General features: G+C 35.1%; 1 protein-coding gene across 2 annotated transcripts; it reads left to right on the plus strand.

Moving 5' to 3' along the window:
* Nucleotides 1–11906: 11906 nt before the first annotated feature.
* On the plus strand, nucleotides 11907–13741 carry LOC125608877 (putative methylesterase 14, chloroplastic). Of its 2 annotated transcripts, XR_007339468.1 has the most exons (3): nucleotides 11907–12750; nucleotides 13217–13456; nucleotides 13531–13741. XR_007339468.1 is itself a non-coding variant. In XM_048779443.1 (2 exons), exons 1-2 carry the CDS (start codon nucleotides 12508–12510, stop codon nucleotides 13289–13291), a joined length of 318 nt encoding a protein of 105 aa, XP_048635400.1. In that variant the 5' UTR covers nucleotides 11907–12507; the 3' UTR covers nucleotides 13292–13741. The 2 variants fall into 2 exon arrangements, 1 of the variants encoding a protein (XP_048635400.1); XM_048779443.1 differs by having other exon boundaries at nucleotides 13217–13741.
* Nucleotides 13742–15026: the final 1285 nt, after the last annotated feature.

Raw genomic sequence — 15026 nt, forward strand, 5'->3', positions numbered from 1 at the left:
TACTAGTGGAAGTGGATTTGTTTCACCTGATTGTTATATAATTTATGCCTCCAAAAATGTTTTCCATAAATGGTGTTTTCTTTTTGTGAAATCGCGTATGCGTTTATAATGTGTATTTCATAGTGACGATCGCAAATTACATTAAACCAAAATTTACAAATTACATCAGTCAAAAGCAGAGTACTTTGGTTGCAAAAAGAGAACCAAAAGTAAACAGAATTATAATTTCCATGACTCACACTCTGAAGGTTATGATGAAGCAAATATATCCATAAAGCTGTCAATTGTTGGCTTCAGTACTTTCCTGAGCAGTGAAAGGGATATCAATCACTGGTATGTGTAGCTAGTGTTAGTAAGCAAGCATACCATCCGTACTGCGGGTTGAAGTATTTTGTGATTCCAAAAATATTTTATTTTTTTTAATGAATGTTAAATTTATTGAATTTTTTTTTTTACATCAAGTGTAACTTTTGTTTAAAAAATTAAAAAAAATCAAAACCTAGCTATTTTTTTACTGTATTCTTGTGCCAAACCAATATCTTAAGTAGGACTGGGCATCGTTACTTGTTACTCGCCTTAAATCTGTTACTTAACTCGTACCCGCCTTGAAAATTCAAGTACTCGGTGTTGTCAAGGCAAGTAACAAGTCGACAATTTTCATTACTTGCAAAGACCAAGTCAAGTATCATTATTATTTTTAGTACTTGACTCGTTATGCCCTGTTACTTGTCCAATTATTTGTTATTTGTTACATGATCTATTAAATAGTTGTTCATATTTGTTTTTTCTTTTACTTGCATTTAGAATTGGACACAAATACTCATTACTCTTCTTATACTTATTACTTGTTTCGTATTTGTCTTGATTTTTAAATATTTGTTGTCATCTAATCAAATATTATATAGTAACAAGTTTTAAAATTTTAGCTACATGACTTGTTACTATTACATGTTACTTGTTTATATAGAATACATTTTTGTCATCATAAAAATTAAACAATGTTTATGTATCGAAATATTCACATATTTTGAACAAATATTCATTTAAGTAATTCACATGTCTATTTCTAATAGATTATTATTTAGTAAGTAGTTCTTAAATACTTAGAAAAATTCGTAAATAGTTCACAAATACTCGTAATTGTTCACAAGTACTCGTAAATAGTAAGTAATAAAGCGGGGCAAGTAACTTGCAAGTAATTCATTTTAATCAAGTACTCGAAATAGCAAGTACTCGTTTTTAACAAGTACAAGTCGAAAATTTTATTACTCGTACAAGGCAAGTGAAGTCGCAAGTACACGCAAAATAGCGAGTACTCGCCTTGCGCCCAGCCCTAATCTTAAGCCACCTTCATATCTCATGTCTCTCATCATCATAATAGAGTTAAAATGGTTTCTGATTCCTTTATCAATGAATTTAACTAGCTGCACTGGTGTAAAATGAGCTTCCCCATGCCTCCTTTTATTTATTTTTCTCCATATGCTGTGGACAGTAGTTGCTTGAAAGAGATATTTAATAATAAAGCAAATCAGCATATCTCCATCTATTTCAGATATCAACTCAATAATATCAGGCTAATAATTTGTGTATTCGATCTCCTAAAATTGGTCTTAGAAGTTTCTTCCACACCTCAGCTGAGAAGGGTCACTTGAAAAAAAGATGGTATCGTGTTTCAATAGGATCTTGACAGAGAGAACAACTCCCATCAACATTTCCTCCCCATTTAAGCATGCAGTCTCCTGTTGCAAGTTGATTTTTCAGAGTACACCAAGTCATGAAAGCAAACTTAGGTGTAGAATGACGAAGCCACACTCCTTTGCTCCATTGACACAGTGGTTGTTGATCTCTGAGTAGCATCCAAGTGGTTTTTGTTGAAAACCTCTTCTTGTACATTCCTCCAATACCTTTCCACAGGCTAACATCCTCTGCATTATCCGCATTTGCTTTCCTCTCGTCAATTTCATCCTCAATTATATTAAGAATTATTGTTTTGTGCCTTCTTCTTCTGTAGGACATCATAGCTTCTTGAACTGTAGCGTGAGTATGAAGACCAAGATCAATTACTCCTCGCTCTTCTAGAATATCTGAGAGACAACCCAATGAAGACCAAGTGTCATGCCAAAAAGATGTATTCTCCATTGCAAACTTCAACTCGATGAAAACATCTTGCCAATCTTCTCCGTTTCAGTAATTTAGCTCACATCCAAGAACCAGCGCTTGTTGTTTCACTTACAGGCCAGAACGACCCTTTCCTTATGAGATATATCTTGATCCATTATACCCAAAGTGATTGGTTTGCTGAGAGCAATCTCCAAATTAGCTTCAGACATGGGACATTGTTTGCTTCTACCAATGATCGAATATGTAACACGCCTTCAGCTTTCGGTCTACAAATTTATGTCCATGATACTTTCGGTCTACAAATTTCAATCTCCTTTAAACATGCTTTTGGTAACCTGAAAGCAGACACCCAAAAATTTGTAATACTCATAATCACCGAGTTAATGAGTTGTAGCCTGCCTGCCTGCCTGCGAAAGGAAGCGTCCATTCCAATTACACATTCATGTCTGAATCTTCTCCATAAGTGGCAGATAATTGTTCACTGTCATTCTCTTGGTTAGGACTGGTAAGCCGAGATACCGAACTGGGAGCTGTCCAGCTGAAAATGGGAAATCCGTGAGGATAGAGTTTTGTGCTTCTTGTGATATTCCTTCCATATACAATGTCGACTTCTCTAAGCTTATCCTGAGACCTGAGATCTTACCAAACTCCTTAAAAACACTCAGAACTCCTTCTCTATATCTTTGTTGTCCGTCCACAAAGACCATTATATTATCAGCAAAGCAGGGATGCGTTATTGGAATGATTTGACATCTCAGATGATATCCTATTTTCCTCTGAACCGCAGTTTCGTCAATCATTTTCGAAAGGACATTCATGCAGATCACAAACAAATAGGGAGATAAAGCACAACCTTGTCTTAATCCCCGCTCACTCTGGAAGTAGCCTACAAGTTCACTGTTGACTTGTACATAGAAAGAGGCAGTGGTTATACACAACCAAATCCAGTGAACAAACTGATGTGGGAGTCCTAAAGCTTCCAACACTCTTAAGAGGAAAGGCCACTGAACTCAATCAAATGCCTTATAGATTTTAATCTGGATGGCACATCTAGCTGAGAGATCATCCTTGTGGTAGTTCTTGACTAGCTCAGTTGCTAGAAGAAGATTCTCCATCAATAGCCTCTCTTTAATGAAAGCAGACTGATTTGGGGTGATGAACTTGGGAAGCAAACCTTTAATTCCGTTGGCAAGAATTTTTGAGATGACTTTGTACATGACGTTACAACAGAAGATTGGTCTATAGTCCTTTATTTCCTGAGCATCCTCCGTCTTAGGTATCAACACTTTTTAGGTAGAAAACCTTTAAGAAAGAATGATTGCTCAGCGACTATAAAATCTTCTCCTACCACTGACCAAGCCTCTTTGAAGAACTCAAAGGTATATCCATCCGACCCTGGAGACTTGTAGCTTCCATCTTAAAAAGAGTTCTTTTAATCTCTTCCCTGGTCACTTCCTTAATCAACTGACCTTTCTCCAAGTCATTGCACTGAAACTGCATAAGTTCCTGAAGCATGTTTATTGAAATATCTTCAATGTCATCAGGCTTGTGCGTAAGAAATTTCTGAAAAAATCTGACAGCCTCCAATTTTATATCTTCATCATTGTTGGCAATAATCCCATTAGGACACTTTACTTCCGGGATGGAGTTACGGACCTCCCTCATCTTAGCAGCATTATGGAACACTTTATTGTTGCCATCACCAACTTGCAGCCAGTGAAGCTAGGACTTCTGCTTATAAAAATCATCTTCCATTAGTACCAATTTCTTCCATTTATCATACGCTTATGCTTCCTCTTTAACACTCTCCGGAGAAGGTCGATCAAGAGTTATATGTTGCTTCTCACATAGTCTAGTATATGCATCTTTAACCCTTACCGGAAGATGGCTAATTTTTCTTTGCTTAGCTTCCTTAGCAGTGCCTTTAGAGCTTTGAGTTTCTTGGAAAATCTGTGCATAGCTGATGTCGAGTGAAACAGCTTATATGTCTCATTCCAAAACCCTCCCACGACTGGAATGAATTGAGATGTCTTCGCCACTGCATTTGTAAACTTAAATGATCGATGTTTCTTTTCCTTGACATCGTCAAACTGAATGCGACATCGTAAATGATTAGAACAGCCCCCCGGTTCAAATACACAATATACCTGAGGAAATTGGTGCATCCACACATCGTTCATTAGGACCCTATCCAGTTTCTTACACACCATTCCCTCATCACGTTTATTACACCTTGTGAAAAGAGGTCCATGATAGCTCATATCTATCATCGAGCAATATCTTGCAGCTTCTTGAAATTCTCTCATACCAACCAGTATTGATGGCGAGGTCGTATAGTTTTTGTACTCCCTGCCATCCAAAATTTCATTAAAATCTCCCATAAATAGCCATGGTTTTTTCCTGAACATAGGAGAATCTTGATGGTTTCTCAAATCAGCCCATAAGACTTTCCTACTTTCCAAAAAGTTTGATGTGTAGACAAAAACGTCAAAAGAACTCCTCTGATCTACCCTCCAACAAAACTGAAATAGTGATTAGCTGGTCACTCTTAAACACCGGAAAACACGTACTGATGAACTCCAGAGAATCCATATCCGACCTAGAGAATAAAACTCATAATTTGACATGAAAGACCAGTCTTGAAAAACCATGCCAACTATATCTTCTGCTTTCTTTTCCTTAAACCTAGTCTCCAACAAACCTCCAAATTTCAGATCATTTTGGTTTATCCAATCGCGGACAGCAGCATATTTTGTAGTTTGATTGAATCCGCGCATATTCCAAAAAACCCCAGTCATTGATTTGATCTCCGGGTGCTTCTTTTGACATTACTTGGGATGCTATCCCTCGTAATATTGGCTGAAGCAACCGTGAGAAACTTGTGTTTGCTCATTGAATCCCTTGGTAACAGTTGACGTGATGTACTGCTCTCCACACCAGTTTTGCGTATAACATACAATTACCTCATCTGCAATATCAACTTTATTCTCCATTTGCAAATGACCATCTTTTCCTTATGCATCATCGTGGATCTTGTCCTCAGAGTGCAAATTCTGATCCTTGTTTTCCCCATCCATATCTACAGCATATTTATTTGTTTGAGTCTCCTCTTCCATAACTTTTTGTAGAACTGAAATTCTCGATGGAGAAATCACTTTCCCTTGTTCCAATAATAGAGCTTGTGATTTACCCACTAAACTTCTGCCAATGTTATCTAGTGATACTTTTGCCCAGTTACTGATGATTTTCCCCTCTTCTATATCACCCTCCTCAACATCTCCAGAACTAATTACTTCAGTTAGCTTGTCACTCTCAGCATCTTCCTGCATAACCTTTTTTTGAACAGATGCTGAACCTGAGACGGTTTCAACCTCCACTTCTCCTATTGATTTCCTTGTCTCTTGTTCTACCACATCCTCTTTTAATATATCTGAGACATCTTTCTCTACTGCTACCTCAACCACATTTTTACTCATAACACACTTGTTCTCCGAGTGACTCCATTGATCACATAGCTTACAACGGATTGGTAACCACGGAAAGATGAAATCCACTAGGAAGCCTTTGCCATTCTTTGAGAACTTAATCGATTTCGGAAGCTCCTTAGTCAGATCAACATTAACAAAGATCTTAGCTACATCAAATTGTGAACAAGAAGTTGTCTCTGTATGAACTCGAATTGGCCTACCCACTGGACTTGTCATGAAACTCAACCCATCCCATGAAAACATATTCATAGGGACATTTTTCAGAGAAACCCATATTGGAATTGAAGTTTTCTCTTCTTTTGTCTTCTCAACCATAGGAGACCACTTTGACACCACCAAAGAAACTTCCGCAATGTTCCACATCCCTCTTCCAAGAACCCTTGATCGAATCTGAGGATTCGGAATTTTGAACCTCATTGCTGTTGAATTCACTTCATAGACCTCAATTATCTGGTTTTTATCTCCTTGGTTCCAAATTTTGTTTATGATGACGTGAACTTTTGCAATGTGTGGAGCTGTTTCGAGAAATTTTCCGATCAAAAAATCTTCCCAGAGAGGCTCAGAGTTATCATAGATCTCATCGGGTATCTCGACTTATGGTTTCCCATCAACCACCGTCAGATTTACGTCAAATTTCTTGAGAGTATGCTTCTTCTGAACCACTGATGCATACACACCAACTTGTTTCTCTTGCGTTATCACCTTCACTGTCTGCAGTCCCCCATCTTCAGGATGCCTCATCAAAGCCACAACGGCGACGGTGAGAAATCACAAACCCTAGAAAATCGCCAAAATTTCCTATGGAGCGTACATATTACACTTGCACTCATCCTTTTTTAATTTATGGATGACATGCAGGATACATGCAATTATTAATTAAAACAAAAACAAGTTTTATTAAAAAAATATAGTATAAGTTATATAGTAAATAAATAAACACATTTAAAAATAGATTAATTTTTAATCAATATATATATATATATTATACTATTTATAAACAATATAAAATTTTGTAGTTAAATAATTTTATTTTTTTAAGGAAATTACGCATTAGTCGGTATATATAATTTAAATTTGACAGACATACACCCATCTCACATAAAAGAAAATCAATATACATTTGTACCCGTATTTTAAATATCTGAAATCTGTTTACCAACTTCCCCCTGCAAAGAATATAACTAGACGAACCAAGGTTGAGTTGGCCTAGTGGTAAAAGGGCTGCAACTGTAACTACCGCTATTTGGGTTCCATTCACGCTGGAATGAACTATTTGGGTTCGATAAGTTAAGAAGGTGATGGGCCATCTCTAAATAAAAGACAACTAAGTTTTATATAGCCTTTAGTGTTATTTAATATGAGTGGATTAAAAGAAATATAATAATTTAACATAATTGTCTTCAATGTTATGGATTAAAAGAGATATGATAAAAGCATTTGATTATGAAAGTTTGATAGATGATTTTGTAGAAAAAAAGGTAAAAAACCAATATTTAAGAATTGATAAAAAAAAAATTTACTAGTTTTAAAGATATTGTAATTTTCAATCATAAATTTAACATTTTTATTGACAAATTTTTTATGTGTTATCGAAGGGCCTCTTTTTTGTATTTCGTATAGGACCATAAATATCTCAGGACCGGCACTGGGTGACACTACCTTTTTCGACCAAAAAAAAAGAATATAACTAGACGAGTCCCGCAAGTATTAGCTCACATTCCTAGGTTATGGGAGTTGTTCCCATATACGTACTAACATGTGTATAGTTTCTATTTTTAAAGAGATTTTATGTGTGTATCTTTTCCATGTCAATAGTTTTACAATTGCTTAGTACAAAATAAATTTTGGAACAAACCAAAAGGGATGTGGATTGAATACTTTAGAGATCTTTTCTTTGAATTTTTTTTTTGAACACTCTGTTTTTAAGTTTCCAAAGTCGTGTTTTCCATTAAATGAATACTTTATCAATAACCATGTGATAATAAGATCCACAACCGAAAAAATTGGAAGAATTTTAATGTACAAATAATTTATACGGTTAAAAAAATAAATGAAATATCAAATTATTTAAGAAAAAGATATTTAATATTTTTTTTATTTAGCCTATCAAATTGAATATATTGGTAGCTTTTATTCAATTTAGGCTTTTTAGTAGAAGTTTTCTTTTAAACAAAATTTTGTAAACACGAAGATTCAAGGCAAATGTATTAATAGATCAGGCAAGGCTTGCTCTGCTCACAAGTCATATTAGTAATGAAGAATAAGAAATCATCGTTATGCATGAAAAAAAAATGGAACAATGAATGATATGGTCCTCAAACTGAAAATGTTATCCATATGCACCTAAAATGGATTTTCTTTATAATTTAATCTAATTTAGGAAAATGGTAAAAGATAATTGTGTCCAAAAAAAGAAGAAGAAGATAGTACATAATCCAACCAGGAAAATATCCACTCATTCCGGAAACCAACCATGAGATTGATGATGTTAGTCACAAGCCTTTCTCTCTCCCCAAAGTCTCTCTCTCCTTAGCTCTCTCTCTTACGCGTGTGTGGTCTTCTCGGCTCTGGCGTCCGGCTAGCGCGTGAGCGTCGCGGGGAAGCTCCTCTCCCCTTTACTCTTGTTTTTGTGTTGCTAATCTCCGATTTCTTTGTCTCTTTGTCGATATGTTGCGGATCTTGGGTAGGGTTTTCAACTGACATCTTCACTGCTCCCGTGGTGGGTGTCCTAGGCAACGTCTATGCTACGATTGGATTCTCGTTGAGGCTGAGGAGGCGGTGGCCTAGGGGGTGGTCAGCTTTTGGCTCTATGGAACAGATCGATTTTTTCCTTCAGATCTAGTCCGAATTTTGTTGTCGTTGTCGAGGCGAGGTGAGGCGGAATTTTTTCTTCTCTCGGTTCTGCAATTCTGTGTGGTGGTTCTGGTGGAGGAATCATCCTTCAATGGTGTTTGGCTCTTGGCCTCACCGGTGTCGATGTGGTACAGTTCCTCTCTCTCTGTTGTTAGGTGTGATTCGTTGGGTCGTTTCCTCTGAAGGCGAATCTAGAGATCTGGTTCGCAGGCGGGAATGGTTCTAGGTTTCTATCAAGGTTCATGTGGTTAGATAAGCAGTGGCTTTGATTGTCGTTTATGGCCAGTTGGTAGGCTTCTTGTCGATCTACGTCATCTTGTTCTCTCCTCCCACGGCTACCTTTCAAGTTCATATGTGAGGAAGCAGCGGTTTCTGTATCGGATTTCAGCCTTTAGTTTTTTCTTGGTGTACCTCTTCCCGCAACACCGGTTAGGAGGTTTATCAGCTTAGTTATGGGTCTTCGGTTCTCGAAGTCCACATTTGTCGAACCGGTTCTCGGGAGTCATTGACCGGCTTAGTGTCAACACTTGGTCATTGTACACTCCTGGTGTGGTGTTCTTGACTTTTTGTGCAGGTTATGGAGGCATACTTGTTTGGTGGTGTCAGCAAAATTAGCCTGTTTTCTTTCTGTTCGGTTTGGTGACGGCAGTACCGGGTGCTTACTCGGTTTGGGACTCGGTTTCAAGCGCTTTGTGGTGTTGTGTACATGCCCAGATTTGGTGGCGGTTGCAAGGCCTCTTGCGGTATGTACTCGAAACCCTCTCCTATTGGTCGTCTAGTATTTCATAGACAGTGACGGTTATAAGCTTTGTGGATTTCATCGGGAACTAGCTACTCTGGAGACAACATGGAAAGTCCCGGCATCCGAGGCAACAAGGAGAACCTCACATTCTCGTGGTGTTCATCAAAGGTAGAGAACAGTAACCGATTCCAAAAGATTTTGAAAACGTGCTAGCGGAATGTTCCGGTTTAGTGGGCGGACGAAGCTAGTTTTGTAATAGTTTGACTTTGAAACTTTTGTTCAAAGTGGTTTTGTAACAAGATCTGATTTCTCGATTATTCGGGTTGAATAAAAATATATATTTCAAAAAAAAAAAAAGATTGATGCTGGAAAGCATGGCTCCTCTAGTTCGGATTAAGGGAAGACTGACGGCTGAAGCTGAACTTCATTATGATCAAACGGCAGTGAGTGATGTGTGAATTGTTAGCTCAACCTTCAGCACATTGATCCAGATTCAGATTGTCTTAATTCACTGAACTTGCAATTCTATTAAATTAAGATTAGATGAAAAACTTTGAAAATTAATTATGATTTGGGAATTTTTGTATTTTTGCTAGGAACATAAGCAATGAAAGTAAATAAGAATATGTGTCACTTATGTTTTAATTCGGTGCAGAAAAAAAAAAGGAAATCTCTCACCAAATAAGTGAATCTACAGCCTCAACAAACTTTGCATACTTATGTGTTATGTCCCTTGTTCAAAAACGCAGTCGCCTATGCGTTGTTCAGAGGTTGACTGCGGCGAATATGCCCAAATCGGGACGTTGACCCGTGTAAGACCACTTAATTCCCGCGTTGATCGTTTAATTCCTGCCAAATTTCCGTCTAGACTGCCTAAGTTTTTTTTTCGTCCGTGTAAAGTTGAAACACGTTGATTATTTTTTTACTCATTATTGACAGATTTTGTGTAAGTATTCATTACTAAATAATTACAATTAGCTATCAAACCCCAAAACAAACACATAATTACTTCATTTAGAATGGTTCGAATCCCGCTGGCTACCGTCGATTAAAACGGGGTGAAAAAAGTGGCTCTCCAGGATGTCTTCAGCGGAGGTATACTTAGACGCTAGTCGGGTTCTCTCCGGGGTGTCCGGATTACCTGGATTATCAAAAAAAAAATTACTTCATTTAGGAAATTTTCGTACCAAATACACCGACAAATCAAAAAGAGGCTGTTTAAAATTATATATAAAAAATTATATAATTATGTCTAAGAACATGTGTCATCCTGTTTAAAATTAGCTAAATATATTATACATATATTAAATTATATTTAAAACTAGACTCCGCGTAATCTCCGAGTACTCCCCGATTTTTTGGTAACTTGCTAGGCCCAGGATTGCCGCCCGACTAGCGCCTAGCGTAGTTCCAAACAGGAGTTATGTCCAAATCACTCTCTGTCCTTGTTTTTTTGCCTTGCGTTGGTACAAAAGTTCAGACACAAGTCACACAAGTGTATTAGGACATCTCCAACCATGACACTAAAAATGGGGTTAAAATTACACAAAATTTGGTGTTATGGTGTCAAATTCTTTTTGTCATCTCCAATCATGACACAAAATATTACACCAAAGATAATATTATATATTATTTTATGTTTTCAGTTTTAATAATTTTTTTATTTTTATTATTTGAAATTGAAAAATGTTTTTATCACATGTTTGTTAAATTTTTTTAATTAATATGTTTATCAAATTTATTTACATTTATATTTTTGGTTTAATAATATTATACATTTTGTGTATTTATTTTATATATAATATTATATTAAAAATTACAAACTATTAATTATGAAAAGCACATAATAAAATCATATATTTATTTTAATAAAATTTGTATTTGTTAGTAATACAAGTTTAACTATATTATACAATAAATAAAAAATAAGAATGTTATTTTGTTGTTTGGTGAATTTAATAGTATTACATAAAGTTTTAATTAATTACTATTAAATCTAACATTGCAATAATGTAATATTATTAATTTTTCATTCTGATTAAAATATAACTTGAATAAAGATTATAATCAACATTATAAAATAAAAATACATTATAAGATAAAGTAAATGATAATAATTTGGTGATTTTTATTTGAAAATAAAATAAAATATAAAAGTTCTATGATATTTTATTTTTTACAATATAAAGAAAATGATAATAATCACTTTGTGATTTCTTATTTGAAAATAAAATAATAAATATTTAAATCATGTAAAAATAATTTTAAAATACAATATATTTATGTTTAATAACAAATTTGAACTGATTAATAATAACAATTGAACTATATCCTTAAATGAAACATAATAAAATATAAATATTTAATATTTAGTGTGATTAATAGTGTTATTCTACCCAATATTTGGTGCGATAGTGTCATTTTTAGTTTTTAGTGGAGATGAATTCACATCAAATTTGGTGTTTTGCTGTCCATTGGAGTTGACCTCAGCAAGACCTGGGCACTTTACCCGATATCCGAAGTTGTACCCGAACCTGACCCAAAAAATCCAAACCGAAATCCGAACCGAAATAGCAAAATACCCGAACGGGTATTGATTTATGAGAGATTGGATATCCGAATCCGAACAGGTAATATCCGAACCCGAATGGATACCCAAAATAACCGAACATAAGTATATATAACCTTATATTTTTAATTTAAATCTTTATTTTATTTAAAATATTTATATTGATGTTACACATACTTTAAAATCATATAATATACATATAAGTACATATAAAATGATTTGATACTCACTTAGAATGCATGTCAAGCTTTTTGTTTTATGTATTAACAAAAGTTACATCCAATGTTTTTTAAAAATGACGAAATTAATGTTTATTTATTTTTACATTGTTATCTCCAAATCTATTAATCACTCAGTCTATTAAAAATAAAAAAAATCGGTTAAATAAAAGTTATAATTTCAAAATCTAAATATAAGAAACCGTTCCGAAATAACCGAACCTGAATTAAAAATACATGAACCGACCCAAAATACAAAAATACATGAACGAGTTTTATATCTCTATACCAAAATACCCGACCCGAACTGGTACTCGAACTCCTATCCCTAGCCTAACTAACGACGGATTGTTTTCCTCACAGGCTCTCTCCTCTCTGGAAATAATAAGCTTATCGCTTGATCCCATCTTAGGGCAAAACTTTGACTTTCTCGGAAACAGCATGCCGTTTTCTCGAGAATTTATTGAATTCCCATAAACTCGGAATCAGCTTCTGGTCAGTCTCAAGTTGGAAAAGATGGATAGCAAGATTATCTCCATGATGAAGGACAGCAAAGATGGGTCCAAGAGCAAGAGAATGAATCTTTCACAGAGAAAACTGCTTGCCGACGAAGAGATGTTGCATCGACGAGCTCTGTCCATGGCGATTCATCAAGCTCAGCTTTCTCAGATATTCGACGGATCCATGTCTAGACGGGCCAGGTCTACAGGCACCAGGAAACAACGGACACTCTCTGACCCGTTTTCTAATGGCAAGCAGGTTACTGGTTCTTTGCCTTTTTGTTCAATAATGTGTTGGTTTAATGATTATTGGGAACTTATGTATGAGAAGAAAAGGCCATTACAAAACTGGAGAAGAGGAGATTCTTTCCGTAAAAGTTAGAAAACAGAAGCTAACTTATCTGTTGGATTCCAACTTTACTGACAGTGGGTTGGGAGTTGGGACCAGCTTAACTAAAAATCTACGAGTGACTTTGGACATTAATTCCACAACCTTACAACACTAAGTGCTGATAAACTTTGTTAGTGTCAAAAGCGCTTTTGTCTCTCCTCTTGTTTCTAAAAGTCCTGTAAGGATTTGCTTGTTCTCGGAAAGAAGTGAAATTGAATAGGTTTTGTTTGAAAGTGATGCTGTTTTGCTTTAAACTTGATTTAAGATGTTAAAACAATGAATGGTTTAGGAAGCTTATTTTTGAAACATGTATCTAACATCCTTCTTTCTTCAGGTACCTGATTTTTCATTGGAGGTACCTGATTTTTCATTGGAGAGCTTGACAGTAAAGAAGTTATACCTGACGTGACGACAATGTTGAGGGAGAGACTGTTGCAGCTTGGTTCCGCAGAGCGGTTCATGAAAGAGTCGCAGTTCTTAATCTATGGTAACGGATAAGACAAGCCTCCTACAGGATTCATGTTTTAGAAACAACACATGAAAGGGCTTGTACTTTAATCAATCATCCAACAAGGTACACTCCAAAATGCTAACTTAGTGTTTGCATTTGGTAATCATTGATAATTGATTCTGGTTGGTGGTTTTCAGGATTAGCATTTGCTATGATGTCGATGATAGGGATGTCAACTGGATTGTCTATGTCCAAATGGGTTTGTCCAGTTGGACAATCTTATTTATTGGACATGAATTGTCGAAGCCCAAATAAACACCGTCCAAATAAGACCAATCTCAAATAGGATCATAACGAGATGGATTATCCACCGAGCTCAAAAATATCAATTTTATATTTTTTTTGTTAGACAAATAATTTTTTAGTGATTTTACCAAAAATGTAACTTCGTAGTTTTGTAAAAAAAAAATGATTTTACGATTTGACAAAAAAATGATTTTAATAAATTTTACGGTTTTGGAAAAAAAAAACACAATTTACAAATTTGGTGGGAATTTTTTTTTTCGGTTTTGATGGAAAAACGTAATTTTGCGGCTTTAGCGGGAAAACATAATTTTTGCGCTTTTGGCGGGAAACATGATTTTATAAATTTGGCGGGAAATTTTTTTTTGGTTTTGACAGAAAAACGTGATTTTTGCGGTTTTGGTGAGAAAATATGATTTTGAGATTTTAGCGGGAAAACATGTTTTTTTCGGTTTTGGCGGGAAAACATGATTTTGCAGTTTTGGCGAGAAGACATGATTTTACAAATTTGGGGGAATAATTTATTTTTATGGTTTTTGGTAGAAAAATGGGATTTTGCGTTTTTGGTGAAAAAACATGATTTTACGGTTTTGACAAAAAACATGATTTTGCGGTTTTGGTAGAAAACGTGATTTGCGGTTTTGGCGGTAAAATGTGATTTACACCCAAAATTAGAAAATCCTAGATTTGTATATGTTTATTGGACTGTCCATGCTCAAGTGGGTTAAACCCATCTAATTTGGGTTTCATGGACTTTTGTCCAATTGGACAACTTTAATTTTTAGGAGGTCCTCATCAGATGGAGATGACAAATGATGAAACAAACAGCCTCCTATTAAAGGCGAAGAAACTGAAACACTAACATTGGTTTTATTTCATTTGCGATGTTACAAAATTTACCACTCAAATATACACTCAAAACTAGTGAAAAGTTTGGCAATCATACATATTTACAATTATCTTTCACACCCTTTGATTTTCTGTAACTTCCTTTTTATAATTAACTTCATGATTATAGTATCCGTAAATTCATTGCTTTGGTGATAAATTAATTTTTTTGTGTTAACCTTCGTTCAATCTCTAAAGTGATATTGTTTTTCCATTATGATCATTCAAGCCGCAACATCAATCATTGTTATTCCTTTTATGTTGATTATGAGTTCAATAGGAAGAAAAATTAGAGTTCTATATGGGTTAATTGACGTCATTTGTCTCTTCATATGGAATAGTTTTTGTCTGGCATTAAATTTTTGTTCTCTCAGATCTTTAATTGCCAGTTTTTGTCTGTCTATTTTACAAGGTCCATTAGTTTTGGTTTTCCAAAAATTAACCTGAAAAGTACCATTTTTTGTTTAAAAAAAAACTTAAAGCTACATATGACTAAGGTCGG

This window comes from Brassica napus, chromosome A5 (genome assembly GCF_020379485.1).
Source record: "Brassica napus cultivar Da-Ae chromosome A5, Da-Ae, whole genome shotgun sequence".
Classification (NCBI taxonomy): domain Eukaryota; kingdom Viridiplantae; phylum Streptophyta; class Magnoliopsida; order Brassicales; family Brassicaceae; genus Brassica; species Brassica napus.